The following is a 21,414-nucleotide window of genomic DNA, read 5'->3' on the forward strand; positions in this document are numbered from 1 at the left end:
GGCAGCACTAGCAAACTAATACACTCTCTATACCCAGTGTTCTCATCCATAAATGGGCATATGGTACTACTTCATAGGGCTGTCATGAGAAATAAATCAATACACATAAGGTAGTTTAGAGCAGTAGCTGGCACCTATTAAGTACTCTTGAAGCAGTATTTATTATGACTGTAATAGTTGTGTGACCTTAGTTATGTTTGATCCTCTGGTTCTTTCACCTGTTGAATAGTAATAAAAATACTCTGACAACCACAAAGTTGGAGTTTGCTTCTTTCACTTAGAAATGGTCAAAGAATTTCTCCAATCCTCTTCTGTCCCATGAACTACTAATTTGGTTGCAAACCTCATTGAAGACAAGTCACAGACTGCCAAATGTGGTGGTTGAAAAGGTGCCTGGTACCCTTGACTTGACAAAATGCTCTGTCCTGGGCACTGAGCTGCTTTGGAGAAGGCAGGTCTTTCTCTTTCTCTTGATTGCCGTGTAGTATGGCTGGGGGCTGGGGAGGGTGGCCTCTGAGCCAGGTCACTTGTGATGAGGAGGAGGCTTTACCCTCATCATCAGAGGCAAAGGTGGATAAGGAATACACAGCAGTCCTAAATCCCTCTCTGAAACTCTCTCTCCACTCCATCCCTTGCTAAAGAAGTCAGAGAAAGGGTAAAGCCTGTAATTACACTTGAAGTAATTAGAATCCTGCTTAATAGAAAGCTTAAGATGAGAAGCCCAAACCAGTAGATCACCCATTGCTCCTGTCATTCTGAATCATTCACCCCAGAGCTTTCCTTCTGTAGATCTCCCCTGGGGAAGCAAGGACTGTACTGAATTTACATAAAATGTATGCACACACGCATGTCACATGTCCTCTCCCCTGAATGGCTGATAAAGCTTCAGCATGTACCTTTCTTCGTTCCTACAACTTTGCCCATTAATGAAAGTCTAAATCATCAGAATAGATTAATTTAAAAGCCCTTTTCCAAATCTTTAAAATCTGATTGTATTGTAATAAAACTGTCTACATTCAATTCTCACTTTCTAGCCCAGTGCTTCTCAACTTTAATATGCATGCAAATCACCTGAGGATCTCATTGAAATTCACATTCTGATTCAGAATGTGTGGGGTAGGCCTTAGATTCTGCATTTCTGACAAATTCCCAGGCCATGTGGCTGCTGGTGTTGCTGGAAGGTGCTAGGTAGGTTAAGGTAGGGATGTCAAACATAAAGAGCCAAGGAGAAGCTCTTCTATGTCCCACAGGTGACCACTTGCCTCCTACACAGCAACTAATGAAAACTTCTAATGTAGGTCTTGAAAAATGAATACGATTTGCTAGCTGAGGAGAGAGGGTATGAGTCATCCTAGGCAGAGGGAATAGCATAAGGAAAAGCACACCTGTTGAAGGTTTTTTCATTTAGTGCATAGGAGAGGCCAAAGATCTCAGGAGTTACTCTGTTTGGACAAGATTGTGGGTCCTTTAGGTCAGCAGTGGGAACAAGACAACCAGGAAATGGAGGGAGAACAACAAGAGAAATCCCTTCTAGCATAATCTATATCTTGAGCAGGTCTGATTTCTACCAGCTGAAATGATATTGCCCAGAAGTCCTGGGGAGGAAAATGGATAGGTGGGGATTACCTAAAATGAGTCATCACTAAGGCATCATTGCATCCTTTCCTGAACTTTGAACCTGATCATGGGCTAACTCCATCCATTAGTTCTCTGTGTTTATAATTACAAATTGTCACAAACATGGTGGCTTACAATAGTACAAATATATTCTCTCACAGTTCTGGAGAGACAGAAGTCTGAAATCAAGGTGTCAGCAGAGTTATGTTCTTTCTGAAAGCTTTAGGGAAAAATCCATTCCTTGCCTTCCCCAACCTCTGGTGGCTGCCAGCATTCCTTAGCTTGTGGTCACATGACTCCAAATGTCCAGGGTCCAATGTCTAGTGTCTTCATATCTCTCCCCACTCCATCTTAATGGTTTTTTCTCTTCTGAGTGTGTGTTATCATATTCCCCATCCCCTGGTTCTCTCTTATAAGGACACTGGGATTGCATTAGGGTCCATCCACAATAATCTACCCATTTTAAGATCCTTAACTTAATTACAGCTATGAAGACTTTTTTTTTTTTTGCCATATAAGGTAATATACAGAGATATTAGGAATTAGGGTCTGAATATCTTTGGGGGGGTCATTTTTTAGCCTACCATAAGCCAAGAATGCTAAAGCACTTGGTGTCAGAGTGCAAAGCCATCAAGAGCCTAGTCTCTATAAATTAAAGGTCTTCTTTCTGTCTTCATACTCACCAGTCTCCTCATACTCATGCCCTTCTGACCTACAGTTCCTGCCACTCAGAGCATCATCCCTCCCCTCTTTGACTCTTCAGTTCTCTTCCAGAAGCTCTCAGGTCAGGAGTAGTTTCTTCAGAAATGCCTTACCTGACCTCCTGGATCAGGCCTGTCTTACTTCATGGCATGATTTTGCTACTCCTTGCAAATTTGTCATGTGTATTGTGTGGCTATTTCTGAGAGGGCAGTGCCCCTGCCTGCCTTGTGTCTTCACTATATTTTCAATGCCCATCACATAATATTCAACATATATTTATTCAATGAAGGAATGAATCCTGGCTTCAACTATTATGAGGTATGTGTATTTTAGCTTGTTAGAGCTGCCATAACAGAATACCACTGACTGGTGTCTTAAACAACAGACATTTATTTTACCATAATTCTGGAGACTGGCTTCCAAGATAAAGGTGACAGCAGGGTTGGTTTGTGGTGAGGCCTCTTTTGCTGACTTACAAGCAGTTGTGTTCTATGGCCTCACATAGCCTTTCTTCTGTGTACATATGCAGAGAGAGAAAGTTCTCCAATATATCTTCCTCTTCTTATAAGGACACTAGTGCTATGGGATTAGGGGAGCTCCCCCTAAATGAGGGGGGGCTCCACCCTCATCTAACCTTAATTATCCCTTTAAAGTCCCTACCTCCAAATACAAGCACTTTGTGGTTTAGGACTTGAACATATGAATTTTGAGAGGACACAGTTTAGCCCATAACATTATGTGACCTTAGATAAAACTCCGTATTTTCTCCAAGCCTTGCCTCTGTCATTCCAATTGCTTGGGGGAAGAAAGAGTGTTGATCATTAAATGACAGCAAAGAGATAACATGTGTGAAGCACTCAACACGTTATCTAGCACAGAGGAAAAGTTTGGGTTGTCTTTCCCAGAAGCAGACAAAGACTCGAGAGCAAGTAGATTATTTGGGAGGTGAAGGAAAAATCAAAAGGAGAGTGGAGAAGTGACACAGGAAAGGAGAAGTAGCCAAAAGTAAAGGGTGCATTGTCTAACAAATCACCACTGGAACAACTAGAGCTTCATCCCAGATGGGAAACACAGTGCCTATGTAGAACAGATACCACAGAGTCACCCCCACCTCCCTGGGACAAAAGAACTGGGGGATTTCTGTACCAAAGTCCATCAGTCATTGGTTGACGTTCACTGCCAAGGGTATTAATCCTCCTCACTTTCAGCCTGCCGCACCTGTAGACAACAGGCAAGGATACCAAAAAAAATCTTTAGGCAAGGAGATGCCAATGCCAGTTGTGGGAAGTGCTGCCAGCTTTGCAGTAGTAAAGCCTGAGAGGATCTGGGCATGTCTTCTCTCTCTGCTAGTGAGCCATCAGGAAACTTTGGGTGTTTTCTGTAGTGGTGGTCATAGTAATTGCTAGTTTGCAAAACTAGAGATGCTCCTTGACTAAAGGTTGTGGTATCAGGCAAGTGTAAGAAATATTTCTTACCTGGATGTACTCAGGGGCATTTGAAAATAAAGCTTTGTTGATGTCCTGCAGTTGAGCTATCAAACTTTTTCTGATCCTGTGATTTCCAGACTTACTTCCACAGAGTTTTTTCTTGTTGTATGTACTTTCCTTTTAAGAAATAAAAGTTCTCTGATACATGCTTTGGAGGTAATCAATTCTGATTCAGACCAGAGATGTGACTGTCAAATACTGTAAGGAGGTTTCTCATCTGTTCACCACTATAGCCTCAGAACAGTGCCTGGCACAGGGAAGTTGTTCAGTAAATGTTTTTTGTTACAACAGAGTCTTAAAGAAATTTCAAAAGAGAATCTGAAGACATTTTCAGTAAAAGCAGTCTCACAAAAAATGACTATCTAGTCCCCAGAATTACTGTTTTATTTTTTTAAGACTTTATTTATTCATAAGAGACAGAAAGAGACAGAGAGAGGCAAAGGGAGAAGCAGGCTCCATACAGGGAGCCCCATGTGGGACTCAATCCCACGACTCCAGGATCACACCCTGAGCCAAAGGGAGGTTTAACCACTAAGCCACCCAGGCATCCCAGAATGACTGTTTTAAAAGACTTTGAAAGAAAGTTCAGTTGAATGTACACTTGTTGAAATATTGGCCAAAGTACTTTTTATTCTCCTGGCTTTGTTACTGTTCACCCAAATGAAACAGTGGACTTTCCTGAAAAAATGAGGACCCATGCTGTTAGAATATTTTCCACTTCACAAGGAAAGAAGCACTTCCTCCCTTGATCCATCTGTAAATGCAGAGCACACATGGCACTGATGTCCTTCTGGTCCAACTTTGCTAAAAAGAATGTTTCAACTTCTATTTCCTCCCCCTATACTTCACCTTTTTGTTGAATGGTAAGGTTTGCAATTATGACCCCACTGTAGGGTGGAAAAGAATCAAATTAGAGAGCTTCTATCTTTAGTCTAAAATGAGTTCCGGTAGGCAGCATATAGAGGATTCTTGTTTTTTTATCCATTCTGTCATCCTCTGTCTTTTGATTGGAGTGCTTAGTACACTTATATTCCAAGTAATTAATGATAGAGATGTACTTATTGCCACTTTATTACTTGTTTTGTTAGTTGTTTCTGAAGATTTACTGATTCTTTCTTATCTTTCTCTCTTCCATGTTTTGCTGCTTTTTTTTTAATGATATACTTGGATTTCTTTCTCTTTATTCTTTGCATATTTATTATGGTTTTTATTGTTTATTTATGGTTTTATTGTATTGTTTATATATTGTTACCATTATGTTTGTATATAACTTCTTCTGCATATAGCAGTCTATATTAGGTTAATGGTCATTAAAGTTTGATCCCATTCTTTCTCCACTCCTCTTCATATTTTAGATACGATTTATTATATTTTATATCCTTTTGGTGAGTTCCTTAACTGATTTTTTTACAGAAATATTCATTTTTACTGCTTTTGTGTTTCCTTCCTTGATACTGTATCTTTTTTCTCTTCTTTCCACTCTTTAATATTTCTTGTAGGGCTGGGTTAATGGTCATAAACTCCTTTAGTTTTTGTTTTTCTGGGAAACTCTTTATTTCTCCTTCTATACTAAATAGCCTTAATGGATAGAATATTCTTGGCTGCAGTTTTTTCCCATTCATCATTTTGAATATATCATGCCACTCTCTTCTAGCTTGCAAAGTTTCTGTTGAAAAATATTCCACTAGCCTTATGGATTTTTCCCTTGTAAGTTACTGACTTCTTTGGTCTTGCTGCCTCTATATTTTTTCTTTATCACTATATTTTGCAAATTTAATTTCAATATGTCTTCATGTGGGTCTGCTTTTGTTGATTTTTGTGGGAGTTCTCTATGCCTCTTGGATCTGGATAGCTGTTTCCTTCCCCAGATTAGGAAAGTTTTCAGCTATTGTTTCTTCAAATATATTTTCTGCCTCCTTTTCTCTCTCTTCTTCTTTTGGGAGTCCTATAATATGAATGTTATTACCTTTGCTAGAGTCACTGAATTCTCTCTAAGCTTGTTCTCATTTTGTATAATTCTTTTCTCTCTCTTGTTCAACCTGATTATTTCCATTACTCTCTCTTCTAGGTCATTAATTCATCCCTCTGCTTCTTCCATCCTGCTGTTCCTTCCATCAAGCATGTTTTCAATTCATTCAGTGAGCCCTTTATCTCTGCTATGTTATTTCTTATCACGGTAGTAAGGGGCCTCCCTCAGGTCTTCCACTCTTTTCTCAAGTCCAGTGAGTAATCCTTATGATCTACGGATTTAAATTCTCTGTCGGGCATATTACTTAAATTAGAGGACTTCTAACAAGTGTATCCTCTTGCCAGGCAGAGCTGGCTGTTTTTTGGCCTCAAATGTCCTCTGACAAGATCTAAGGCCTTTATGAGCCTGATGCAGTCACCTCAGCTGCAAGAGAGCCTACATGAGAAGTGAGATTTGCAACAAATAGCCTTTTCTCTATAAATCACTGACACAGCTGGCCATCCCCACCACTTTTGCACAACAGTCCTAAGAATGGCAAGATCATTGTTTGTTGATCTTTATTACAATGAAAGCCTTGAAACCCTAATTATTACTCATTCTTTGGAGATGAGGGGCTGGGGGCTATAAAATAAGTTTGTTTGATTGCCTCCTTGAGTAGCCATTTTATACCCAAATGCATGAAGGAATATTTCTGGGGAGATTGATTATCTTCTTAGCATGAGCAAAAGTCAGGAGCTGGAACACAATAGCATTCTCTTCACACACAACAAATGGGAATGTTGGCATTTCTAGATAAGAGTGAGGAAAGAGAATGTGAGTATTGGAGTGCTTGTAAGTTAAGTCTCCCTTGGTCTTGCTTGAAGAATGAAAATGTGGATCTTGGAAGACACAGTCTGTAAAGACAGTGTACCCATACCCACACCTAGTAATCCAATGAGTGGGTTTTCACAATGCTGAGAGCATTGTTGGGGTCACTTGGAGTCATAAGGGTAGGATACCAAAATGAATGAAATAGTGACTATGGACGGAAGTATTTTGGAGGCCAAATTTACTTGGGAAATAGAGTATTTGCCTTTCTTTACTTTAGCTAGATGTTGGCCTGGTTGCTACTTACCAGTGACCCTTGTTTTGTCATTTATTCATGTGTTTATCCTATTCCTCCTTGCTGAAAACCCCCTGGAGAGAAACTGTAAAGTGTTCCTAATGTCCCTTTGCTCCTTGTTTCCTGTGTTTCTTCTGGGTTTTGGTTCATCTCAAGTTCAAAAATGATGTCTACATTTTTCTAAGAAATGGTAGCCTTTCTAAAACCAGTGATAATCTGTGAATGGGGAGGGAGTGGGGATAATGATTCTGACTACAGAAGAATTACTGGAACTTTCTTAATGAGTAGGGTGGGAAAATAGGGCGGGAAAATATGAGGAATTTAAATTCAGAAGTAATTATAGGAAGGAATGTCAATTCCTTTATCATCTGAAATGTTTTCATGTAATTTTATTGATAGCCAGCTGTGAATTTTAAAAAGCCAACAACTATGTTCTTAATCATTATGCTATATTGCCCTTAACCAAAGCCAGTGTCTTCAGATTTCTCCATTCTTGAGGTTTAACTTAATCATTTCTTTAAAAAATTAAAAAAAATTTTTTTTTGTTTTTTAACTTAATCATTTCTTTACAATCTTCTTCATGTTTACATATTGAGGGTTAGGCACACAAACATGAGATCCAGGGCTTGAAAGCAAACACAGAATGCAAATCCAGCAGTGAAAATTTTCTGAATCTGTTTCATGAGAGCCAGTCAAATGAAGCTAGAGATCAATTTATGGAGTCTGACCCTTGTTCAAATCTCTGCCACACTATCTTTTAGCCCTGTGGCTTTGGAAAAGTTACTTAAACTCTCTGTGCCCTATTTTTGTCACCTATAAAAGGAAATTAATAATACCAAATTTGGGGGGAAATAAAATTAACATTAAAGTGACCACTAAAACAACAATGTTATTCAATTTCTCATTTCTTTCAGATTCTATTCTCTCTACCTTACTTTATAGCTAGACTTAGTGAAAGAATTGTCTTCATGTGTTTGCTCCATTTCCTTCCCTCTTTCTCTCCTCTTCAGCCTACTCCAGTCTGTTTTCTTCCCAAACCTGAATACATATTCTTTGCTCCCCAAATTTAATGTCCTCGTCTAGTGTCCCTTATTTCAATGAATGGCACAACCACTTAATCCAATGATGCATTTATCATTTATCATACCTCCCTCTTTCTTCATATTCAGTCCATTTCCAAATTCCTCCCTCTTCTCTCCATTTCCATGACCACCACCATCTCTTGCCTGGAATACTGCAAAAGATTCTGAAATGGTCTACTCATCCATCCCACCATCAATCCATTTATTGTTCTCATCACAGCTAATGCATTTCTCTTTTGTGATGAGTTATATTTGTTTATTTGTCTTATCTCTGCCACTAGAATGTAAGTTCCTTGAGGTCAAATATTGCATCTGACTTTTCTTACCACTATTCTTAGGGCCTAGCACCAAGGCTGGCATATAGTGAAAGCTAAGTAAATATTTTGGGAATATGTACTCCTTAAATGGGAGTTCCCATTGCATCATTACCATCATCATCATCATCATCATCATCATCATCATTAGTAACCAGGTGATTTCTTACAGAAATACTCTTCTCTTCATATTGCCAATTGAGAATCAGGATCTTTAAATCTGCTTGGCTTAGGAAAGTTCTGTGAACTTTTTGCATTAGACACTAGTACACTCTTAGTATTTTCATTGCTCTAACACGGACACAAAAAGATATAAGGATATCAGAGAATGGATTTGTCTCCCTACATTTTACAGTGATTTCTTTTCCCATTCTGTAAGTAATATGTATATTTTTACCTATTGCTACATAAAAAAATTATTCTTAAACTTGACAGCTTTAAAAAATCCAGCATTTATGATCTCACAGAACCAGAAGATAGGGTGGCTCTGTCCTTTGGATCAGGGTCTCTCACAAGGCTGCTGTCAAGGTGAAGTTATCTAAGAGCTCAACTTGGGAGAAGACCAGTTTCCAAACTCATCATGGGCCTGTTGACAGTCCTCTGGTTCTCACTGGCTGTTGGCTGGAGACATCAATTCCTTGCCATCTGAGCTACTCTATAGGGCTACTTACAACATTGCAACTTGTTTCCCTCAGTGCAAGGGCTCTGAGAGAGAAGAATAAGAAATGATGATAAGAAAAAAAAAAGAAAAGAAAGAAAAGAAAAAAAAGAAAAGAAAAGAAAAGAAAAGAAAAGAAAAGATGATCAAGAAGAAAGTCAGATTCATTTTGTAACCTAATCTCAAAAAGAATACCATCACTTTTCTGGTATTCTATTTATTAGAGGCAAGTTATTAGATCCATCCCACACTCAAGGAGAGAGAATTGCACAATGGCATGAATAGGACCATTGAGAGCCATCTTAGATAGAAGCTGTCTATTGCAAGGTGTGACTTTGTTCTCCCTCAGCAAGAGCACAGCTGTCATTTGATTCTTTTAAGCCTTTTCTCCTTTGAGAATTATGGGCTGCATCACCATCAGGACCTCAATGCCTTGCCATACATTTCCTTCAAAAAAAGGAAAAAAGAGGGTGTGGGCCAAGTTCTGTTTAGAATAGCTCCCAATATAATAGCAACTTTAGTTGTCATTGCATGTTGTGCATTGACACTGAATCATGAAAAGGACCTCAATTACTCCTTTTGGCTTGTCTGGGCATCAGTTTCTTAATGTTTGACTTTAAAGCTTCCTAATGAATATATTAAAAATAGAACCCTAGAGATTATAGATATAGAAGTGTATATTTAGACCTTGGGTTTCTTTTCCTCCCTGTAGCCTATCCCCCACATTGCACAGAGGTTTTAGTGCCATTTGGGATCATTTTGAAATTTTATCTGTTTTATTATAATATACCTGTTCAACATTTCCCATATAACTTTGTTGTAATACTTCAGATTAAGCCACCTGCTAATTGACTGAATCATCTGTAATTTCTCATGCCTTCACTCTTTTATATCACATACTGTAAGAAAAAAGAAGATAATAACTTATATTTAGGAGAGGTTCATGGAGAAACTCTAGAAAATAAGTAGACATAGTTTTACAATTTCAAGTAGAGTTGTGAATGTAGTTTAAAAAGGAAAAATTAAAAAGTAGACCTACAATCATATAACTAATATCTCCATCTTTTGTTTCCTTTTATGTAGATCGTTTCCCAGAGAAAACTGTCTAAATCCTTGTTGAAGCATGGGAACACAGCAGGGAAGTCCTCCATCACGGTAAGTCCTCCATTAGCAGCCCTCTGTCCAGGTGCCCAGATGGAGTGGTTGGACTGAACTTGCCAATGGGAAGCAGACCCTCTGACTATTGGGAGTTGATACCACAACTGCTCAGCTTTCCAAAGTACTTCTCTCCTTTTTGTTTCTTTTTCCTTCTTATCTATTTTTCTTTCTTTTTCCTTTTTGCCAATATAATTTTGATCCTTCTACCCCTAGGAAAAAGGGATAGAAAAAGCATTTGAAAGTGAGGCTATTCACTTCTACTAAACATGTCTGCAATTAATAAATGTTTTAGTGGGGGACAAAGATGGAGTTGTCGAGAACAAAAAGAATATGGAATTGTCTGGGGTTCTCAAATCATCAAACTACCTATCCTTGCCTTTTTTTTTTTTTTTTTTTTGAGAATTAAAAATATGCACTAAAAGCAATTAGTTCAAGATTTGTTTTCTAAGGACCAGAAAGCTCACCATTTAGCTCTCCTCTTTGTTATGTTATTGTATTTGGTAGCCAGTAGCCACATGTGATTATTTCAACTTAAATAAAATTATTCAAAGTTAAATAAAAGAAAATATTCATACCTTACACTAACCATATATCACGTGTTCAGTAGTTACATGTGGCTGTGAATATGGGGAGGGAAACAGAAATCCAGATTCAATTGGCACAGAGATCCCCCCCAACAAACTCAACCCAAGGAGGTCCACACCAAGGTACATAGTAATTAAAATGGCAAAACATAGTGATAAAGAAAGAATTTTAAAGGTTGCAAGAGAAAAGAAGGCAGTTACATACAATGGAAACTCCATAAGGCTATCAGCTTTGATAGCTGATTTTTCAGCAGAAACTTTGGCAGGCTAGTAAAAAGTGGCACAGTATATTCAAAGTTTTTAAAGGGAAAAATTTGCAGCCAAGAATATCCAACAAGGCTATCATTCAGAATAGGAGAAATAAAGAATTTCCCAGACAAACAAAAATTAATTGAATTCATGACCACAAAACCAGCCTTACAAGAAATATTAAGAGAGAGTCTGAGTAGAAAACAAAAACTACAAGTAAGAGTAAGAAAAACAGGAAGCACAAAAGCAAAAAAAAAAAATTATTAAGTATATCTGTAAATATTGGTCAAGAGAAGCACAAAATAAAAGGATGTAAAATAATGATACCAAATATCTGATACGTGAATGGGAGAGGAGGAAAGAATGAGTTCAAAATTAAGTTGATATATTTAACATCAGCTAAATATAGGCTGTTATATATAAACTGAATGGTGACCACAAATCAAAAAACAGTAATTGATATGCAAAATAAAAAGAATAAAGAATCCAAGTATTTTACTAAAGACATACAACTAATCATGAGAGAAAAAAAAAAAAAAACAAGAAGAAAAGCACAGGAGTGATTACAATAGCAACCATAAAACAAGTAACAAAATGGCAATAAATATACACAGATCAATAATTACTTTGAATGTAAATAGACTAAATGCTCCAATCAAAATACATAGGGTGATGGAGTAGATTTTTTAAAAAAAGATTTATCTATATGCTGCCTGTAAGAGACTTATTTCATATCTAAAGACACACACAGACTAAAGTGAAGGGATGGAGAAACATTTATCATCCAAATGGAAGTAAAATGAAAGCTAAAGTAGCAATACTTATGTCAGACAAAGCAGACATTAGAACAAAGACTATATAAAAAAAAGAACAAAGACTATAACTAAGGACAGAGAAGGATACATTATAATCATAAACAGTACAATCTAAAAGGAAGATACAAAAATTGTAAATATTTATGCACCCAACATGGGATCACCCAAATACAAGCAGTTAATAACAAATATAAAGGAACTAATCGATAGTAATACAATAGAAGTAGGGGACTTTAACATCCTACTTACATCAATGGATAGATCATCCAAGCAGAACATCAACAAGGAAACAGTGGCTTTGAATGACACACCAGACCAGATGGATCTAACATACATATTCAGAACATTCCATCCTAAAACAGTAGAATGCACATTCTTTTCAGGTGCACATGAAATGTGCTCCAAAATAGGTAACATATTAGGCCACAAAACAAGTCTAAACAAATTCAAAAAGACTGACATCAGGTCATGCATCTTTTCTGAACCTAGAAATCAACCACAAGAAGAAATATAGAAAGCACACAAATACACAGAGGTTTAATAATATGCTACTAAACAATGAATGGGTAAACCAAGAAACCAAAGAGAAAATCAGAAAATACATGTAGACAAATGAAAATGAAAATACAATGGTCCAAAATATTTGGGATACAGCAAAGGCTGTTCTTAAAGGGAAGTTTATAGCAATACAGGCCCACCTCAAGAAGCAAGGAAAGTCCCAAATAAACAACCTAACCTTATATCTAAAGGAACTAGAAAAAGTATAATGAGCAAAACCCAAAACCAGCAGAAGGAAGGAAATAATAAAGATTAGAGCAGAAATAAACAAGATAGAAACAACAACAACAAAAAATAGAACAGGTCAATGAAACCAGGAGCTGGTTCTTTGAAAAGATCAATAAAATTGATAAACCTCTAGCCAGACTTTAGACTTACCAATAAAATTGATTAAACTTTAGCCAGACCCCCCAAAAAACGATTCAAATAAAATTAGAAAGGAGAGAAATAACAACTGACACCACAGAAATACAAAAAAATTATAACAATATTATGAAAAATTCTATGCTAGCAAACTGGACAGCCTAGGAAAAATGAATACATTTCTAGAGACATATAGCCTTCCTAAATTGAATCAGGAAGAAATAGAAAATTTAAACAGACCAATTACCAGCAATGAAATTGAATCAGTAATGAAAAAACTCCCAGTAAACAAAAGTCCAGGGCCCGATGACTTTACAGGTGAATTCCACAAAACATTTAAAGAAGAGTTAATACCTATTCTTCTCAAACTATTCCACAAAATAGAAGAGGAAGGAAAATTCCCTAAGTCATTGTATGAAGCCATTATTCTATTGATACCAAAATCAGATAAAGTCATTACAAAAAAAGAGAACTACAGGTCAGTATCTCTGATGAACATAGGTGCCAAAAATCCTCAACAAAATACTAGTAAACAGAATCCAACAATACATTTTAAAAATCTTTCCCCATAATCAGATGAGATTTATTACTGAAATGCAAGTGTGGTTCAATATTTGCAAATCAATGGGATACATCACATCAATAAAAGAAGGGATAAAAATCATATGATCATATTAATAGATGCATAAAAAGCATTTGACAAAATATAACATCCATTCCTGATAAAATCTCTCAAAAATTAGGATTAGAGGAAACATACTTCAGCATAATATACAAAAAAAACCCCACAGCTAATGAATGTTATACTCAGTGGTGAAAAATTGAGAGCATTTTCTCTAAGATCAGGAACAAGATAGGATGTCCACTCTCACCACTGTTGTTTGATATAGTACTGTACTTCCTGGCCACATCAGTTAGACAAGAGGAATGAATAAAAGGCATTCAAATTTGTAAGGAAGAAGTAAAACTTTCCCTATTTGCAGATGATGTGATACTATATAAAGAAAACCCTAAAAACTCTATCAAAAAACTACTAGAACTGATGAATGAATTTTGTAAGGTTGCAGGATACAAAATCAATATACAGAAATCCATGAGCCTACTGGTAATGAAGCAACAGAAAGAGAAATTAAGAAAGCAATCTCATTTACTATTGAACCAAAGATAACACACCTAAGAATAAACTTAACCAAAGTAGTGGAAGACCTATACTCTGAAAAGCATGAAAGATATTGAAGATAACACAAACAAGTGGAAAGATACTCCATGCTCATGGGTTAGAAGAACAAATATTGTTAAAATGTCCATATTACCCAAAGCAATCATGCACATTCAGTGCAATCCTTATCAAAACACCAACAACATTTTTCACAGAACTATAATAGACAATCCTAAAATTTGTATGGAACTGAAGAAGACCCCAAATAGCCAAAACAATCTCAAAAAAGAGAAACAAAGCTGGAGGTATCACAATTCCAGATTTTAATTTATACTACACAGTTGTAGTAATCAAAACAGTATGGTACTTGCACAAAAATAGGCACATAGATCAATGGAATAGAATAGAAAGCCTAGAAATAAACTCACATTTATATGGTCAATTCATCTTTGACAAAGGTAGAAGGAATATGAAATGGGAAAAATATAGCCTCTTCAACAAATGGTGTTGGGAAATCTGGATGGCTGAATGCAAAAGAATGAAACTGGACCACTGGCTTACACCATACACAAAGAAAAGCTCAAAATGGATTAAGGGCCTAAATGTGAGACCTCAAACTAAAAATCCTAGAAGAAAGCATAGGCAGTAATTTCTCTGACATTGGATATAGCAACTGTTTTCTAAGTATGTCTCCTGAGGCAAGGGAAGCAAAAGCAAAAATAAACTTTTAGGACTTTATCAAAATAAAAAGTTTCTGCACAGAGAAGGAAATGATCAACAAAACCAAAAAACAACCTACTGAATGGGAGAAGATATTTGCGAGTGACATTTCTGATAAAGGATTGGTATCCAAAATACATAAAGAACTTCTACAATTCAACACCACAAAAACAAATAATCCAATTAAAAATGGTTAGAAGACATAGGAGACATTTCTCCAAAGACAATATATAGAAGGCCAACAGACACATGAAAAGATACTCCATGTCACTCATCATCAGGGAAATGCAAATCAAAACTACAATGATATATGATCTTACATGTGTAAGACTGGCGAAAATAAAAAACACATGAAAGAAATGTTGGTGAGGATGTGGAGGAAAAGGAACCTTCATGCACAGTTGGTGGGAATGCAAACTGTCTCTGGTTGAGAGTTGCCCTTGGAGGGAAGTGAGGAGGTATTTATTCCCTGGTATTTCCTGTCCTGCAATAAGACAGAGCAGGTTCCATGGGCAGAGGGACACTTGACACAAAAAATCTAATCAGCAAGTGGTTGGAAGTGCAGCTACTGTGGAAAACAGGATGGAGTTTCCTCAAAAAATTAAAGATATTTACCCAAAGAATACAAAAATACTAATTTGAAGGGTTACATGCACCCCTGTGTTTATTGCAGCATTATTTGCTGGAAGCAGCCTAGGAGTCCATGGATAAATGAATGAAGAGGTGATATGTATATATGCATGGAATGTTATTCAGCCATAAAAAAGAATGAAATCTTGCCATTGGCAACGACATGGATGGAGCCACAGAGTATAATGCTAAGTGAAATAAGCCAATCAAAGAAAGACAAATACCATATGATCTCACTCATATGTAGAATTTAAGAAACAAAAAACAAAGGAGAAGATTTTTAAAAAGGAGAGAGAGCCAAACTAAGCACAGACTCTTAATATAGACAACAAGCTGATGATTACTAGAGGGCAGGTGGTGGGGAGAGGGGAAGGAGGTAAAATAAGAGATGGAGACTAAAGAATACAGTTACTATGGTGAGCACTGTGTAATATTTGGAATTGTATTATTGTACTGTATACCTAAATCTGATATAACACTGTATATTAACTGGAATTTTTAAGAATTAATAAAAAATAATTACATGTGAATAGGAGCTACTGTATTGGGCAGTGCAGATTACAGAACATTTCTATTATCATATAATGTTCACTTGGGTAATACTGGAAGTATTTCTAAAACAAACAAACAAAAAACCTTGCAAATTTCAAGTAAAACTCCAGTATTTGAAACTTTGGCATCTTGTTATAAAGCCCTTGAGAAAGGTAGAGAAAGTGGTCTAATTATTGTGTAGACAAAAGGAAAAAAAGGTAGAAAAATGTACCAGGAAAATCTGAATTGCTGGGTGTGGGTAAATTGCCAGGTAGCAAACCTCCTGAGTTCTTTTGAACATTCCTTTTTAACTTGAAAGTGACCGATTCATTTTAAGAAAATGTATTAAAGCCATTTTTAAGGGGAAAATTCAAAAAGATTCCCTGTGGTGTAAGTTATGACCACTCTCACAAGCACTTACCTGAGTTTGTTGCTTGAATATTTTAAATGAGGCATTCATATCAAGTATGTTTTTTTTTTTTGACTTCCATGTTCAATCTACACAGATAGTTCAAAGAGTCTTTGAAGACCCCATTGGTGTTCTAAAAAGCCGTGGATCCAAAGGCTCACTCCCAAAGCGCCCAAACCCAGAGAAGCTTTGGCATGGTGAACCCAGATACAAGATTTGCTTTTGGCCTTTGTTCTTTCCCAGAAGAACAATACCTAACCTTGCCACTTTTACTCTAAGACATTTTGAAGATTTTGCTTCTCACACTTCCCAGACAAATTTAATCTCCTTCTTAATTTTATTTTTTTTAAAGATTTAATTTATTTATTCATGAGAGACACAGAGAGAGAGGCAGAAACAAGACATAGGCAGAGGGAGAAGCAGGTTCCCTGAAGGGAGCCTGATGTGGGACTTAATCCCAGGACCCCAGGGCCACTAACCTGAGCCAAAGGCAGACGCTCAACCACTGAGCCACCCAGGTACCCTCTCCTTCTTAATTTTTTATTTTTTATTTTTTTCCCTCTTAATTTTAAATATTTAAATACCTCTCTTAATCTTGGTCCTTGGATCAGAACAATGGCTTCAACAGCTTCTGGAAAACGCATAAAAATATGTGAACCTTTTTTCCTTTAGGTGATTGCTGAAGAATTATCTGGCAATGATGACTATGTTGAACTTGCATTCAATGCCCGGAAATTGGATGACAAGGTAAAGTGTTTGGCATTAACCTTACTGAAGGAAGTAATAAAGCTAGCACACAAAGTTTAATCAGATTTCCCCCTGCAGCTGTTTTTTCCCTTTCAACCGACATTATTAAACAGATCAAAGATTTCAGAGAGGTCTGCAAAGTAAGGCTTCCCCAAATTGAGAAGCAATTGATGAGAAGGGGAAGGGACTATAATTAAAAGAAGACCATTATGTCACACCAATTTGTTCCCAAACACCACAGGTCAATAAGCACAGGTAAATATGGTTTAACCCCATTGCTAGAGACATTTCATAAGAAAACAGATGACATGAAAGGGGAGAGAAGTGACATTTATTAAGCACCTATATTTTCCAAGCACAGAGTTAAGAGCTTTTCATGCATCATCACATTTAATCATTCTTATAACTCCCATGTAGCAGGCATTAGTAACTTTGTTTTGCAGATGACGAAACAGTTCCAAAGAAGAAGTAACTTGTCTAAGGTCACTCCATGTGTTAGTCTAGATAATCTAAGAAACAGATACCAAGACAGAATTATTCATTAGATTTTATTAGGAACATAGGGAAATCTGCAGACCATAATGCAAGTCTGACCATGAGTAAAGGAGAGAGCGAGGAAAGGGTGGGTAGCAGTGTCCTGGAATGCCATTCGGTCGAAAGAAGGCTAAGCAAGGCCATCAGGGAGTCCTAGGGCCAATATTGGCCTGCAGGAAAGTATCATGTTCCCCATGCCTGCCTTAATATCCCCTGCACAGGCAGGCACTAGCTGGGAGCGGCTGATGGGAAGCCAGGGCTCTGTGCAAGTAGAGGGATGTATTTCAGGGCACAGCAGCTGAGGCCCTCAGTCAGTTACACTCCCTGTAGTGGGAGGTGTCTCTCTAAAGCAGTTTTCTTGGCTACCATATCCTTCTAGTAAGTGGCTAAAACTGAGGATTCATTTCCATGTCAGTTTCATATATTTTTCTATTCTTTCTATTATATCTGACAACTTCTACCCAATGACAGGCCATGTTAATCTTATATTTACAGAAAAGTTCTTCAGTCTCCACCTCATATAGGGGAGAGAGGACTGTGCTGTCCAACTTCACCATATATTTGTGCTTTCCCTCCAAAGATAGCTTTAAGTAAAAAAACACATCACATTAATAAATGTATTCACAAAGGATTCTGTTTTCCTAGAGCACAACCAGAGAAGAGGGGATTTTTGGGGGGGGGTATCACTTTTTCAAAAATTGCTGACAGGTATTAGGCTTAAAAAAGTAAAGCAATTCCCAAAAGTCTCAGGTAGCCACATATATCCTGGCATATCTCACTCACTTTCACATATGAACAGCACTCAGCCCATTAATAAGTTCATTAATTTATTTTTTATTTGTTCATTCATTCTTCATTCATCATACATTCACCAATCTTTGTTGCATGCACCACCCATCAGGTGGTGGGATAAAGACATGCTTTAAACCATTCTCATACCCACGACCTCAAATTCACCATCTAACTAGTGAAATGTAAATTTAAACATAAAGTGAAAACTGCTTTAAAATACTGTTATAGGCATGATGAGATGTGATAAGTGATGTATAACGACTGTCTGGAGAAGATTAATTCTGCCTGGAGACATCAGAAAGACTTTATCCTTATGAATGAATTATAGTTGGATGTTTTTAGTGTCCTGAGTAGCTTGTGTGAAATTTTCGTGAACTGCTGCCTCTTGCCATTAGCATGAGCTAGGTGCTGGAAACGCCAGTGTGCACTGATGTCAGTTGGATGTAAGCTTTTAATTCTCACTTCCTATTGGTCATTATGGTCTTTTTCCCCCATCATCTCCCCAGGTTTTGGAATGATTCACCAAACTGCTTTGTAGTATCTTTTCTGGTGCTATTATAAGCCATTGGGTCAGTGTGCAGCAGTTTTAAGCTACTCAGTTAATGGTTTATAATGGCTTCTTTCCACTTAATAGTCTCTTAAGCACCTCTAATCTGCCCTTTAACTGACTTATGTTATAGCACAAGAGGACTTGGGGCTTTGTTAGTGGGCCCATTAGCTCTGAGGTGTTTGAACACTTTCCCTTCATTCACATGAGCACTTGCTCACAAAACTGTAAAAGGCTCAGACAGCACAGAATATGGTTCTAGGTGGGCATTTCCACCTTTGTCTGAGTTGATTATCCAAGGCCCTGGTCACTGCTGAGCCTCAATGTCCCAGTGCTGTAGACTCCAGGTCCTTCATAATCTTGCCCAGGCTCCTTCATAATCCAGAGAGGATCAGGTCCTGTTCAGAACAAAGCAGAGGCCTTTGTTCTTCTCTGGACTGAATGGTGAATGGACTCAGGTGGAAAAAGGGAAAAGTTGTAGAGTTAAGGAGCAAAATGATACCATGAAGATCACGTCAAACAATCTCTTTAGGAGACCAAGGCTCAGTAAGGTCTAATGACTTACTCAGATATTACTACTACTGATAATACTGGTTAATAGATAATACTGGTTATCTGTTGCTGTATAGGAAACCATCTCAAAACCTAGTGCCTTAATTCTTCTATTACATGTCATGATATCAAGGGTCAGAAATTGAGGTAGGGTTCAATGGGGCAATTCTGCTTCTTATGATGTTGACAGAAGTCACTTAGTGATACTCAGCTGGCAGAGGAGCTTATCTGGAGAATTCAGTCTAGCTTTACTCACATGCCTGGCACATGGGATGGCTAAAAGGCTGGGCTCAGCATGGTTGGTTGACCAGAGTGCTTACATTGTGGTCTTGGGCTACTCACATTTCCCACACGGTAGCTGGCTTTTCCCAGAGAAAGCATCCTAAGAGAACAGAGAGTATAGAGCATCAATTCTGCTGCATTGTGTTAGTCACATGTAAGTCATAAGACCAACTCAGTGTCAAGGAGAGGGGAGTTTGACTCCACACATTTATGGGGGTAGGAAAGTCATATCATAGAAGAGCATGTGGAGAATGGACATAGTGGTGGCCATCTCTGGAAAATTCAACTTGCCACAGTTTTTTGGGTGATAGAATCAGAACAAGATAGTACAATTATTTCATGTCATAGCTGGAAAAATATTTCCGACTTCATGAAAGAGGACGTCTTTCTAGCTTTTAGCATTCAATGATGTTGTTGCTATGTACATGTTAGCAGTTGAACTTACAACTACTAGTTGAGAAAATGTGTCATCACTAAAAGTAATGTAGGTAAAGGTCTTCATTTTCTAAATTTCATGAATTAGTATCATGAGACTCATTTCTACATGTGTTTGGGAATTTCCAGTATAAATATGTTACATGCAATTCAGACAATGGTTATAGGACATCTGGATCCCCAGCCCTGCTGTTATCATTCTGGTAACCATTAGATATCCAGATATGTTAGGTAGAAAACCTCTGGTCTAATGCAACTGCCTTCTTTTACAGATGAGAATGTTGAGGTTCAGAAATGTAAAATGACTTACCCAAGGCCAAACATAAACACGCACACACACACACACACACACACACAGACACACACACAAATAATCAGTGACAGAATAGGACAGAATGGGCAAATCAGTTTGCCTTACTAAAATCTAAATTTTTCTTCAGGGCAAAGGGTTAATGAATACAAGCTGAAATGGTCTCTAGGTGTGGAGGTCTTGGTAATGTTCCCATGTATTTCAGGGAAATAGGAAGCCAGGGAGGAAGGAGGTGAAGGTATGAGGTAGGCAGCAGTCCTCTAAGTGCTGTCCAAGGTTCCAAGACCCTTTCAGGGGAATACATGAGGTCAAAACTATTTTCATAATATTACTATGATATTATTTTCTTTCTTTACTCTCATTCTCTCATATGTGGACAGTGGTTTTCTGAAAGTAGCTTGATGCCTATCACAATAGATTGAATGCAGAAACAGATACAAGAATCCTACTGCCTTCTATTAAGCCATTAAGTTGTTAAACTGATTTGTTTTGTTTAAAGATTTTATTTATTTATTCATGAGAGACTCAGAGAGAGGCAGAGACATAGGCAGAGGGAGAAGCAGGCTCCCTGCGGGTAGCCTGATACAGGACTTGATCCCAAGGAACCCGGGATCATGACCTGAGCCAAAGGCAGACACTCAATCACTGAGCCACCCAGGTGCCCCTGTTAAACGGATTTGTACAAATGTAAAGGAATGCCGTTTTCCAACTATTTTTAAATTTAGAAAATATAATATTTTCCATTAAAACACTATTTTGGGGGCAGCCCGGGTGACTCAGCAGTTTAGCACAGCCTTCAGCCTGGGGTGTGATCCTGGAGACCTGGGATCGAGCCCCACGTCAAGCTCCCTGCATGGAGCCTGCTTCTCCCTCTGCCTGTGTCTCTGTCTCTCTCTGTGTCTTTCATAAATAAATAAGTAAAATCTTTTAAAAAATGCTATTTTTGTTATGGTGTATCGAGTTTGTTTTTATATTTTCAAAATGACATAACAAATGAATATTTTTTAAATTTCAGTTTTAGTTTATAATAGTAAGTATTGATAGATAAAATCTATGTAAACAAAAGCTTCTTGGGGTCCTAAATAATTTTTAAGAGTGTAAAGGAGTT

General features: G+C 37.5%; 1 protein-coding gene across 4 annotated transcripts in view; it reads left to right on the plus strand.

The window, feature by feature from the left end:
* CPNE4 (copine 4) overlaps positions 1–21,414 on the plus strand; it is a 462,790-nt gene that overhangs the window by 320,758 nt on the left and 120,618 nt on the right. For all 4 annotated transcript variants that reach the window (XM_077865181.1, XM_077865182.1, XM_077865184.1 and 1 more), the window contains exons 4-5: positions 10,015–10,086; positions 16,780–16,854. In XM_077865181.1, the coding sequence (XP_077721307.1) occupies positions 10,015–10,086; positions 16,780–16,854 (147 nt within the window). The remainder of the gene's footprint in view (positions 1–10,014; positions 10,087–16,779; positions 16,855–21,414) is intronic.

The sequence above is a fragment of the Canis aureus genome, chromosome 22 (assembly GCF_053574225.1).
Source record: "Canis aureus isolate CA01 chromosome 22, VMU_Caureus_v.1.0, whole genome shotgun sequence".
NCBI lineage: Eukaryota > Metazoa > Chordata > Mammalia > Carnivora > Canidae > Canis > Canis aureus.